The 13,418-nt window shown below is 43.6% G+C and overlaps 1 protein-coding gene across 2 annotated transcripts in view; it reads right to left on the reverse strand.

Moving 5' to 3' along the window:
* Positions 1–13,418, reverse strand: part of SPECC1L (sperm antigen with calponin homology and coiled-coil domains 1 like) — a 480,979-nt gene that overhangs the window by 141,220 nt on the left and 326,341 nt on the right. For both annotated transcript variants that reach the window (XM_086942800.1, XM_086942799.1), the window contains one exon: positions 1,205–1,364. In XM_086942800.1, coding sequence (XP_086798926.1) covers positions 1,205–1,364 — 160 coding nt within the window. The remainder of the gene's footprint in view (positions 1–1,204; positions 1,365–13,418) is intronic.

Raw genomic sequence — 13,418 nt, forward strand, 5'->3', positions numbered from 1 at the left:
TGAGACCTAAAAACGAGGTTGGGCACCAGGGGAGCAGCTACTACTGGCCAAAATGCTTCCAAATTGAAGGTGCAGAGAAGCTGGAAAGAGGGTTATGACAAAGGAGTAGGGAAGGACATTGGATTGTGGTCCAGAGAAGTGCACCATAATTTGTAAAGCAAACAGTAGAGAAGTGCACCACCAAAACTTGGTAGGTGAGAAGGCTAGAGAATCAAGCTATTGTATTGCAAATCTTGAGTTAAAAAAAAGGTAGGCGAGAAGGCTAGAGAATCAAGCTGTTGTATTGCAAATCTAGAGTTAAAAAAAGGTAGGTGAGAAGGCTAGATAATCAAGCTGTTGTATTGCAAATCTTGAGTTAAAAAAACCAAAAAACAAACCGAATATTATGAGAGTGGATATGGAGGGACCCAGAAAGGTGTAAGACTTTGTCCAGGTCAATGGAAGTGAGACTACTGACAGGGCAGTGCCCCCTAGCGCCTCACTCTTAGGAAGGAAACCTCACTTTTTCCAGGTTTGATCACTTAGAGGGAGTATATTATACCCCAGATTTGGTTTCAGCAAGGTCAGAACCAAAGAGAGAGCTCTCTTTGTCAAGCCTGGTCACTCAAAGTGAACCAGTACCTCCTAAAGAAGTCTAAACACTCAATCCCAGTCGTTGATGCAGCTGGTCCAACACAGGGCACACAACAGCCATTAGGCCTGGCTTACAGCACGTACCCCAGCCTTTATCAGACCTGAGCCCTTGGCGGGGAGGGGACAGTATCTGGACGGAAGGGTCCCACAAAAGAAACCAAACCGTTGCCATTCCAAAGGGGTGTGGGATCTCATGCTTCAAACTTTAGTTCATCCATACTTGCAAACCCTGCAAAAAGCGTGGCCTTCCATCTGCAGAGTAGTTGAGTTGTGCCCTCCTGGTCCTGCAGGCTCAAATCTGGTCACCTATAAGAAACCCCAGCAACGATTCCGGTGCCCACCCGCCCGCCTCCCTGCTCTGCCAGGACTTACCACTGGTACCAATAAGAACTCCATGACTATTTCAGTCACAGGTCACAGGAGCGCTGATGGCATGGGCAAAGGGGTTAGCAGGAGAAAAGGCATGAAAGATGTTAATGTTAAAAGTCTGACCACCTTGAAGAAATATCAACCTTTCTTTATCCGGCTACATTTTTGGGTAATTCGTGCAGACAGGAAATAGAAGTCTTACCTAATTCGGCTGCGTGCCGTTGGGGTGACCGACGCAGTGGGCGAAGAAGAGGAGAGCGAAAGCTGGGGTGAGGGGGCTCCCATGCCCATGAGTGAGGACTGTGAAGCTCCATCTGTTGAACTGATGTCCCTCTTCAGTTCTTCACTGCTACGGCGAGACACTGAGTGAGAAAAGAAAAGAGAAGACCATCAGTCACTAGGAACTCAATGCACACTTTGATACAGAGCATTCAGCAGTAGGAATGGGCCATGGAGGGTTTCACATTAATGCTTGCATTTTGGGGGTGAGAGGTGGAAAGTCTTAAAGGAAGCATAAAAATTGAAATCCTGGGGGGGAGTTGGGGGGGGGAGGGGGGAGGAGGAGAGAAGAGTTGAAATTTGCACGAACAGGTGCTTCCAATGCTGACAACATCCGTAACAGAATCCATAGTAACAGCATACCTAGGTGCCAGATAAAGTCTGGAGCCACTCTACACACAAGCACATACCACTAAAGCATGACAAAAGATTAGTTAACACCAATTAGAGTGATTCACTTTTAATCAAGGCCACAGTAAAATGGTGAAAAAGAGCACCTGTTGCATGAAACTTAAATGTCACGTGGGCTTCAGTGAACATTTCCGCAACCCAAATGATGGTCTTTAAAAACATGTCTATAGTTCTGAAATTGCAGGATGGATGGCTGATACCTCAAAGTTTTATATCAAAGGAAACTGTTCTTAACATAACTTCCTGGGGAATTAACAAAGGCCTCAGACTGCCAAACCGGTCTCTGAAAGGAAGGCGGGGGCATATAATCACTAATCAACTATTCCACTCATCTTGAAATGTGAGGGGAGGAGAGATGGACAACACACAGCCCACACAGGAAGGTCCATGATAGCATGTTTACACTAAATAGTGCTCTGGTGTTCAGGGTGTCTCAGAAGCTGGTCTTTTTCTGGACTGGCTGTGTTTCCTGGTCGGGTTGGGGATGCAGTCTTTGTAGGTTCTGGAAACCTTTTATAATAATCTTCCAACATGCTCTTTAAATCATGAACCAAACCCTTGGTACCTATATCATGTATTCTTGAGGCCAAAGACTAGGGCTAGTATTGGCTTATATATTGAATCAGTTTATCAGCATATTATTCTGCTCCCAAAGAATAATATTCTTCCTCAAAATACTCTTCACCCTCTTCCTCTTCTTGATATTTCACATTTATTTTAGGACAATGGGCAGGTCCAAATGGTGTGTTGTCCTCATCTGAATACTCTTCATTTAGTAAATGAGTTGGTGGAAATGGTGACATATTATCGAGGGAAGTATGCTCCCTCATCAGTAAAATGGGTTGAGAAAGTATCTTCTCCCTCTTTTACCGGTGTCGTCGACGATGGCATGGACGATGCAATTTGTGGTTTCCCTGTCGACGGTGTTAATGTTACCATCATTGACGGTTTCATCGACAAAAATATTGAGGAAGTTGTCATAGATCCTGCCGCCAACGATGTTGTAGTTGTCGCCATTGTTGTTGTTGTGGTCTATAAGGTTTTCCTAGGTGTTTCTTTTATTGCAGCTATGGTGGATTTTTCTATCAATGGCACTGAAGAGGGCTTTTTGAATTGTAAAGCCAACTTGGGAGAAGGTATTGCAGGCTCATATTTTGATTTGTCAGAGTAGACATCCCCCTTTTACGTCTGTGGGAGCGCTCAGCTGATGGACTATGCTCCCCTGATGACCCATGATGGGTCTTTTTTAGATCCTTTTTAAGTGGTTCCTGAGGCAGTTAACATACTGACCTCACCAGTTTATGAGTTTCATACATACATTTGAGGAATCCTTACTATCCTCCTCAGAAACTGGGGCGTCCTTGGCTTTAAGTTTCTGAAGCAATATTAGTAGCCTTTCTCCCTATCCTTCATGGTTACCTTTTGGGAGGCTGAAGGCAGTAGGTTCATTCCTTGTGAGGATCTTCTGAGTGGAGCCTTGTCTTTCCAAATGTTGTAGAAGGTCTGAATGGTCCTTTTTTATTAAACTTATTTTTTTTAGCTGACTCGGACATCCTGAGTAGTCCGATCGATTCAGTTGGAGAGAGAGAGAGAATATATATATATATATATATATATATATATATATATATATATATATATATATATATATATATATATAAACTCTCTTTGAGGCAGTTGAATCTGGATAAACAGAGTAGAGCTTGTTTATTTGTTTTAAATGATGTAGATAAAATAGAGAAGTGAATGTTAACTACCCTTCTGGGCTATGTGTAATGTTATACTGCTTTCTAGTTATACTGTTGGACTCCCACTTTGACAACGGGGAATGATTCAAGCATGTGAATCTATGAAAGATCCAATACTGGAGAAGCAAAGTACGAGTGGTTCAGTTAACACAAAGATTGTATTGACATATGCTAAGATTAACTAAATTTGAAAGGAAAATGATGGGGAGAAAAAAGATTTTTAAAACATACATAATTTTCTGTGTAATTCGATGCAATGACTGAACAATCAGGTTTATTCATTACAAGGTCAAAACAGCACAAGGTGCCCTTATGGCTTCCATGACACCATCATAGCTTCTAGCCAAAATGAGAGGATTACTATTTTGCTCACTAAATATCCATGAATACATTTGGGGCACAAGAATTGCATGCCAGAGACACTTGCAAGACTAGAAAAGCTGTGATCACACATCCATGGTAGCAAATGAAGATTCAATGTTAAAAATATATTTTTGCTATTTCAATTATTGTCTTTTTTATTAAAGATTGATGGAACTGAACACGAGAATTGAGGAAGTCACCAAGTCCCACCTTTAAAAGGTGAATCCCAAGCTATTGGCTTTGCCAATGCTGGTATCCACTGGCACGAGCAAATAAAACAAACAAAAAATGCCCGCTGGTGCATCACAATACATGCAAGACCACCTTGAAATTATTTTTCTTTATGAGAAAAATCATTCCAAGAAGGCCACCAGTGCCTTATGACCCATGTGCAAGTGAGTGGTCTTGAAATGTTTTTTGTTTATGAGGAAACGCATTCAAAGATGGCCGCTGAAGCATGCACGTGTGTCTGAATGCTCTGGCATACATTTTGGTATTTTTTATTAAAAAATTAATTTATCATTCAAAGATGGTCCATGATTATTTTAGATAGAACATATTTTAAAAAGCAATAATGGGAAAAAAAGACGTGATGTGCCCCAATATCAGCGTGTAGCTGTCGGGCCGCTGCAAAACTATTAGCTTAAAAATATATATTGGTTAAATAAAATAAAGCGGGGATAGGGAGAGGCCAGGGAAGGGCAATGGGTGAGCACGACAGTGAGCAGCACAGTAGCAGCTACTGGGACCTCTGAAGAGCAATTGTTTGAACCTAAAAATACACACACACTGTTCGGACTGAAAAGTTTTTGGCATGGTGGAGGATGTGTAGCCCTGCCCAAAGTACCCCAACTTAAATGATAGCTGGATCCTGGATGGTGATTTTTGTTTTCATGGACGAACACGGGTCATGCATGTGCGTCCTGACATAGGTTTGCCTCACGGATTGAAGTCTTTTTGGACCGGGATGGGCACTCAAAGCACAGCCCCTGTAGTGGTAAAAGGCTACTGCCTTTGCCAGGAGTTAAAGCAGCCCAAGCATCGTGGTGTCAGCATACCATGCAGGGATCAAGCGGAGTGAACAGGCCTGTTTACGTGTGCTACTAGAGTGAGGCCTACAGGCTCACTCATTTAAAGTTCTGCTGCTGTTCTAACCCTTAGCCTACTTCAGATTGGTGTGTAATGCTGAGCAATGCATGGTTTTTATACATGTACTGGGTGTATGCGTGCATGTTTTAAGGTACAATACATTGAAAATGCAGTGTTGTGCAGTCTGTGTATGTTATATGCATGTGCTGGGTGTATGTGTGCATGTGAATGGTATAATATGGAAGATTCTGGGTTCCACTTTGGAAGACCCAAGGCTAACTGGAAGAGCATGAGGGGGTAGAGGAATCCCCATATTTGTGGAATGCTGCATTCCTGCATTCCTGTGAGCTGGGTAGGACACACAGAAGCAAGGGAAAGCCAGGCTCTTCAGTTTACTTCGAAGGGTTCTTTGATTCAGAGAAAGGTCACTGGGAAGGGGTCTGGGCGCATCTTAGGAAGGAGATGGGGCTAATAGGAGAATCATAAGGAATAGGGCTAAGGCCTGGGGTAACATTTTGATATACATATCACTGTGACTGACACACAGTTGTTAACCTCTTATCACTTCCATGGACTGTGTTGCAGGGTTATCAGATTTGGAGTCACTCCTATTGTGACTGGTTGTTTTCTGGCAGAAGAGAGGGCGCTTCATAAGGAAACTGTACTGGGATGAGAGGCAGTGTGCTCCCCACCCCTTGTGTTCATAAGAAAACAGAACCATAGCATGTGGTGTGCCGTAGAGGCCAGAGTGGCTGACTCCGGAGCACAGGGCTCACGGTTCCATACCCGGCTGCAGCCCAGCTCAGCATCATGTGACTCTGGGCAATAGCTCACGTATAGTATTGGTTTTGAGTTAGAGGCTGAAGATCGCTTTCCAAAATTCAGTGCTGCACCTATAGTGCAATATAAAGGTTATTTTGATTAGTGCAATATAAGTTTGGCATGGGCCGATGTCAGCTTCAGAGCAGAGATTTCCATGAGGACCAGATCCAGCATAGCTGGAGATGGGGTCAGCAACAATGGAGCTGCGGGCAGTACTGCCTAGGGGCTGGAGTGCAGAAAAGGGAATGTGCGGACAAGAAACAAGAAAAAGGCCCAGTGGGGTCAGTCAGGGGTAAGGAATCAACCATCAGGGAAGTGCAGCTAGTGGATCCTTAGGTCCCAAAGGCGCTTCCAGAGGGAGCAGGCATTGCCTTAAAAATCTGCAGCATGTCATCTCCACAGACCACTGTCTGTTCGGGAATCAACAACTGCAGGGAAACTCTCGCTAGGACGTCTGTTGGGATTCAACATCAACGATAAAGTTGGGCACCGCAAGACATACCCAGTTGTTCAAGAGTGGACCCCACTTCTCTTATCATTAGAAAGACAGTGCCCACAGAATAATATGGGTCAACACTATACTGGCCGCTTTTATCACATGGTGGCCAGTATATCTACACTATTTCTAATGTAATCAGAGTGACTTTATAACTTTGAGATCCTGACGAATGCCCCAGAATCCCTTCATGGGACCACATATGGGCAGAAACATGTTGACCCCTGAGAGGGATATAATTTATTAATCCCAAGTACTTTTTTTAAACTCTGTCCCATACGCCACAAAATAAAGTCTACGTGGACCCCTGGAGATAGTTTTATCCATCATCCTTGCACTCCTTTTGCACTCTGGTCCTCACTAACCCCTTTTCCATCGCTCATCTTTGCAAAACACCTCAGCTCCTCGCCTTTGGGGATGTGTGGCCCACATCATGGACCTTGCAGTCCATGTGTGAGGAGGGAACCCAATGATGAAGCATGTCACCCTCGGGTGAGTGGGGTTCTTGTCCTAAAAAATAATTCTTGAGTATACAGGACTAAACCTCGATACAGGTGATTTGTTTGTCATTCTTAATAGACAACCGGATGTACAATTTGTGATTTTTCAAACTTGGGACACAGCCAGACCAGCCTTGAAATGCGCTCTGAGTCAGGAGACACCAGCGGGCTTGGGTCTACAGAGTGCGGACACTGCAGGCTCTTGCCTAATGTGGGGTGGTGAGAGGACAAAGAGTCCTGTTTGCTCCTCTTACACTTGTGGTGTAAATTGCAATTGGGTGTGGATGAGGACTTGGATCAGGATTTGGAATTACAGTGGGCACGTAATGTGGAGTGGGAATCATTCTTCGCCTTGAAGCGGGATCAGGAACGTTGCTTTGGGCGCCTCCTGTGTTCAAAGATGTAGATTTTTTCTTCCTGCTCCCCAATCGCTGCTATGTGCATCAGGGGTCCCTCTTTGCAGGACTTTGAATCGTGAACAGAACTGAGCCATCACAAGCAAACGTCATGCAGTTCTCTGTGACCAACATGCCTCCTGCAGTCGTGGCACAGTTTGAAACCTGGATATTTCTCCTACACACTGTCTTTGTTGAATTTAGTTGTTGGTACAACTGATGAAGCTGGGAATGGAACTCCAGGTCCATATTGAATGGCGATGAAAGAAAGCACTGCCATAAGCGGCTCTGGTGTTGCCTGCATACAGCTCCACATCAAAACTTCTAGGGTGGCGCAGGGACACCACCTGCCAGCGCAATGAGCAACAGTTGTTTGAAAACCCGGATCAAGTGTAGCGCCTGTGATTATTCTACCGATGAGGAATCTGCAGGTGGAAGTATCTATCAGAAAGACAAAACATGGAGTAGTAGAACATTTGTGCAGAAACACTCAAAAAGTTCCAAAAACACCAGTTGCTAAAACTGTAACCTAGTAGGGGAAGGTAAAAAAAAACAGTTTTTGCAAATGCGCAAATAATCTTTTGGGAAAAGCTCCTGAGTGAGCTTGAGGCTACACTTTACTGCATCGTGTTCTGGAGGTGGAGGATGACGGAGAAGCATTACACTTTTAACAGATACTCAAAAAGCTATGGTTTTTTAGTAGCCATCTATGACAAAGCTGTGCAGTGAAAAATTCAAAAGATACCCGTGATGTGGTTGTGGATTGACGGAAATCCTATATCTCTGCTATCACCTTAGAAATCTAAAACAAAACTAAAAATGTCTCCTCTGTGTCAAGTTCCTGCTTCTTAGTCCTCCTTCCCAATCACAGCATCCTCCACCCACACCCCAGTTCCTCTGCCCATCTCTCTCCTGTTCCAGTCAGTCCAGACAGCCTGTGAACTCATTAAGAGAAGTAATGAGAAGCACTTCCTCCTCTCAAGGTGTGAGCCTCTTGGCACTCAAGTGTACAGCAGCCAGTGCAGGCTGACCTTTCGACATCACATATCGGAGACGAAGAGGAAGCCCCCAAGCGTGCTGTTTCACTCAGGCTTTGCACACATAACAGAATCCATTTCCGCACAGGCAATGTGCAGCAAAGCTATTTTAGTGCATAGGAAGTGCTTCTTTTCCCTGGAGGCCAAGAAAATCAGGGAGGACTGCAGACCTGCACATAGCAGGATGCCAGCGACTGGACGTCAGCCCAGAGTAATGGACAATGGAAGTGTCATCATTATTGTAGTTGAGAGGAAATAAAAGTTTTGCAAGTCCTATTAAGGCATTACCAGCATGGTCAATACTAGGGAATCAGAACATACTAGGGAATCAGAGCATTACCAGCATGGTTAATACTAGGGAATTGGAACATCAGCAGGGCGGTTAATACTAGGGAATCAGAGCATCACCAGCATGGTTAATACTAGGGAATCAGAACATCAGCAGGATGGTCAATACTAGGGAATCAGAGCATCACCAGCATGGTTAATACTAGGGAATCAGAACATCAGCAGGATGGTTAATACTAGGGAATCAGAGCATTACCAGCATGGTTAATACTAGGGAATCAGAACATCGGCAGGATGGTTAATAATACTCGGGAATCAGAGCATGATCAGCATGGTTAATACTAGGGAATCAGAACATCAGCAGGATGGTTAATCCTAGGGAATCAGAGCATCACCGGCATGGTTAATACTAGGGAATCAGAGCATTACCAGCATGGTTAATACTAGGGAATCAGAACATCGGCAGGATGGTTAATACTAGGGAACCAGAGCATGATCAGCATGGTTAATACTAGGGAATCAGAACATCAGCAGGATGGTTAATACTAGGGAACCAGAGCATGATCAGCATGGTTAATACTAGGGAATCAGAACATCAGCAGGATGGTTAATAATACTAGGGAACCAGAGCATGATCAGCATGGTTAATACTAGGGAATCAGAACATCAGCAGGATGGTTAATCCTAGGGAATCAGAGCATCACCGGCATGGTTAATACTAGGGAATCAGAACATCAGCAGGATGGTTAATACTAGGGAACCAGAGCATGATCAGCATGGTTAATACTAGGGAATCAGAACATCAGCAGGATGGTTAATACTAGGGAATCAGAGCATCACCGGCATGGTTAATACTAGGGAATCAGAACATCAGCAGGATGGTTAATACTAGGGAACCAGAGCATGATCAGCATGCTTAATACTAGGGAATCAGAACATCGGCAGGATGGTTAATACTAGGGAACCAGAGCATGATCAGCATGGTTAATACTAGGGAATCAGAACATCAGCAGGATGGTCAATACTAGGGAATCAGAGCATCACCAGCATGGTTAATACTAGGGAATCAGAACATCAGCAGGATGGTTAATACTAGGGAATCAGAGCATTACCAGCATGGTTAATACTAGGGAATCAGAACATCAGCAGGATGGTTAATCCTAGGGAATCAGAGCATCACCGGCATGGTTAATACTAGGGAATCAGAACATCAGCAGGATGGTTAATACTAGGGAACCAGAGCATGATCAGCATGGTTAATACTAGGGAATCAGAACATCAGCAGGATGGTCCATACTAGGGAATCAGAGCATCACCGGCATGGTTAATACTAGGGAATCAGAACATCAGCAGGATGGTTAATAATACTAGGGAACCAGAGCATGATCAGCATGGTTAATACTAGGGAATCAGAACATCAGCAGGATGGTTAATACTAGGGAATCAGAGCATCACCGGCATGGTTAATACTAGGGAATCAGAACATCAGCAGGATGGTTAATACTAGGGAACCAGAGCATGATCAGCATGGTTAATACTAGGGAATCAGAACATCGGCAGGATGGTTAATACTAGGGAACCAGAGCATGATCAGCATGGTTAATACTAGGGAATCAGAACATCAGCAGGATGGTCAATACTAGGGAATCAGAGCATCACCAGCATGGTTAATACTAGGGAATCAGAACATCAGCAGGATGGTTAATACTAGGGAATCAGAGCATTACCAGCATGGTTAATACTAGGGAATCAGAACATCAGCAGGATGGTCAATACTAGGGAATCAGAGCATTACCAGCATGGTTAATACTAGGGAATCAGAACATCAGCAGGATGGTTAATACTAGAGAACCAGAGCATGATCAGCATGGTTAATAATACTAGGGAACCAGAACATCAGCAGGATGGTCAATACTAGGGAATCAGAGCATTACCAGCATGGTTAATACTAGGGAATCAGAACATCAGCAGGATGGTTAATACTAGGGAATCAGAGCATTACCAGCATGGTTAATACTAGGGAATCAGAGCATTACCAGCATGGTTAATACTAGGGAATCAGAACATCGGCAGGATGGTTAATACTAGGGAATCAGAGCATCACCGGCATGGTTAATACTAGGGAATCAGAGCATTACCAGCATGGTTAATACTAGGGAATCAGAACATCGGCAGGATGGTTAATACTAGGGAACCAGAGCATGATCAGCATGGTTAATACTAGGGAATCAGAACATCAGCAGGATGGTTAATAATACTAGGGAACCAGAGCATGCTCAGCATGGTTAATACTAGGGAATCAGAACATCAGCAGGATGGTTAATAATACTAGGGAACCAGAGCATGATCAGCATGGTTAATACTAGGGAATCAGAACATCAGCAGGATGGTTAATCCTAGGGAATCAGAGCATCACCGGCATGGTTAATACTAGGGAATCAGAACATCAGCAGGATGGTTAATACTAGGGAACCAGAGCATGATCAGCATGGTTAATACTAGGGAATCAGAACATCAGCAGGATGGTCAATACTAGGGAATCAGAGCATCACCGGCATGGTTAATACTAGGGAATCAGAACATCAGCAGGATGGTTAATAATACTAGGGAACCAGAGCATGATCAGCATGGTTAATACTAGGGAATCAGAACATCAGCAGGATGGTTAATACTAGGGAATCAGAGCATCACCGGCATGGTTAATACTAGGGAATCAGAACATCAGCAGGATGGTTAATACTAGGGAACCAGAGCATGATCAGCATGGTTAATACTAGGGAATCAGAACATCGGCAGGACGGTTAATACTAGGGAACCAGAGCATGATCAGCATGGTTAATACTAGGGAATCAGAACATCAGCAGGATGGTCAATACTAGGGAAACAGAGCATCACCAGCATGGTTAATACTAGGGAATCAGAACATCAGCAGGATGGTTAATACTAGGGAATCAGAGCATTACCAGCATGGTTAATACTAGGGAATCAGAACATCAGCAGGATGGTCAATACTAGGCAATCAGAGCATTACCAGCATGGTTAATACTAGGGAATCAGAACATCAGCAGGATGGTTAATACTAGGGAACCAGAGCATGATCAGCATGGTTAATAATACTAGGGAACCAGAACATCAGCAGGATGGTCAATACTAGGGAATCAGAGCATTACCAGCATGGTTAATACTAGGGAATCAGAACATCAGCAGGATGGTTAATACTAGGGAATCAGAGCATTACCAGCATGGTTAATACTAGGGAATCAGAACATCGGCAGGATGGTTAATAATACTAGGGAACCAGAGCATGATCAGCATGGTTAATACTAGGGAATCAGAACATCAGCAGGATGGTTAATCCTAGGGAATCAGAGCATCACCGGCATGGTTAATACTAGGGAATCAGAGCATTACCAGCATGGTTAATACTAGGGAATCAGAACATCAGCAGGACGGTTAATACTAGGGAATCAGAGCATCACCAGCATGGTTAATACTAGGGAATCAGAACATCAGCAGGACGGTTAATACTAGGGAATCAGAGCATCACCAGCATGGTTAATACTAGGGAATCAGAACATCAGCAGGATGGTTAATACTAGGGAACCAGAGCATGATCAGCATGGTTAATACTAGGGAATCAGAACATCGGCAGGATGGTTAATACTAGGGAACCAGAGCATGATCAGCATGGTTAATACTAGGGAATCCGAGCATTACCAGCATGGTTAATACTAGGGAACCAGAGCATTAACAGCATTGTTGCGATAAAAAGGCTTTGTGTGGATGGGATGCAGTGCCTTCTGCTTAATCTGGCAGGTGCCAATGGGAATACAGATATTCAGCCTTATCTGGATTACACCAGGAAGAATCAATAAGGAATTTTTAATGAACCTTGGGTAATACCACTATTCATCCCCCTCTTCTTCTGTGTGGCTTACACCTACCCATGAGGAAACACTAAGAATTCTCTAAACCCTGATGAAGTCCCTTGTCGGGACAATACACGTTGGCTGGGCTGCAGTTTGATATTGTGGAGATTAAAGATAATCTTTTTTAGATTATCGTATCATGGCTCTTGCGTTATACTGGACCTATAAGAAGAATTCATATGTTTAAATAATCTGGATTAATATGTGATTAAGTGAACTTTGAGTAAACACACTGGACTTCTCAAGTACTTCCTTTTATATACTGTTTTTCACTTTGGTTTATGGCTTCAGATACGTCTCTCAAATTATTATTTTTTTACTAAAGAATGATGTTTCATCAGTCGTAAATGTACAGCAGAATGCTAGCATCATCAGTACGGGTAACACCTGGCAGTAAGAACATTTTCAATTACTTTATATAGAGAGCAAGAACATAGTTTTGTTAAGCTAAATGAAAAACAAGTTACTTAACTGGGACTGTGGTTTTCCAGCATTGGTATCTTTTATAGATTCATGTGCTTTAAACATTCCCTGTCGAAGTGCGAGTCCCTTGTAACTTTAACATAGCAGTAAAAAAGCACTGACAGTTGAAAAGGCCATAGTCAGCAACCACTCTGTCAGCACATACACCTCATTCCATAGGTACCAGCCTGGCTAATACTAGGGAATCAAAACATCACTAGGATGGTTAATACTAGGCGAACAGATTTAAACCATGGTTCTCACCACTATTGAAAGAGACCTTGCTTCACCTCCAGGTGGAGATGCGATTCCTGATCTGCTAGGCACCGATGGCTAATTTCGCCTGCTCTGGTGTTCAGAGAGTCTAACAGTTGTTGAACCACTAGGCACAAGGCCTCTTGACAAAGGGTACACGACCCCAGCCCACCCTGCTTGTTGCAGTACCAAATGGCAGTAGTGTTGTCCGTGAACACCTGCACTAGCCTTCCCCTGACTGAAGGAAAAAAAACTTTCAATTCCAAACGGATCGCATGAATCTCCAACAGACTGAGATCATAGTCCTCTGATCACCACCTCTACCAGATGGCCGCCCCTGCT

The sequence above is a fragment of the Lissotriton vulgaris genome, chromosome 11, assembly GCF_964263255.1.
Source record: "Lissotriton vulgaris chromosome 11, aLisVul1.2, whole genome shotgun sequence".
NCBI lineage: Eukaryota > Metazoa > Chordata > Amphibia > Caudata > Salamandridae > Lissotriton > Lissotriton vulgaris.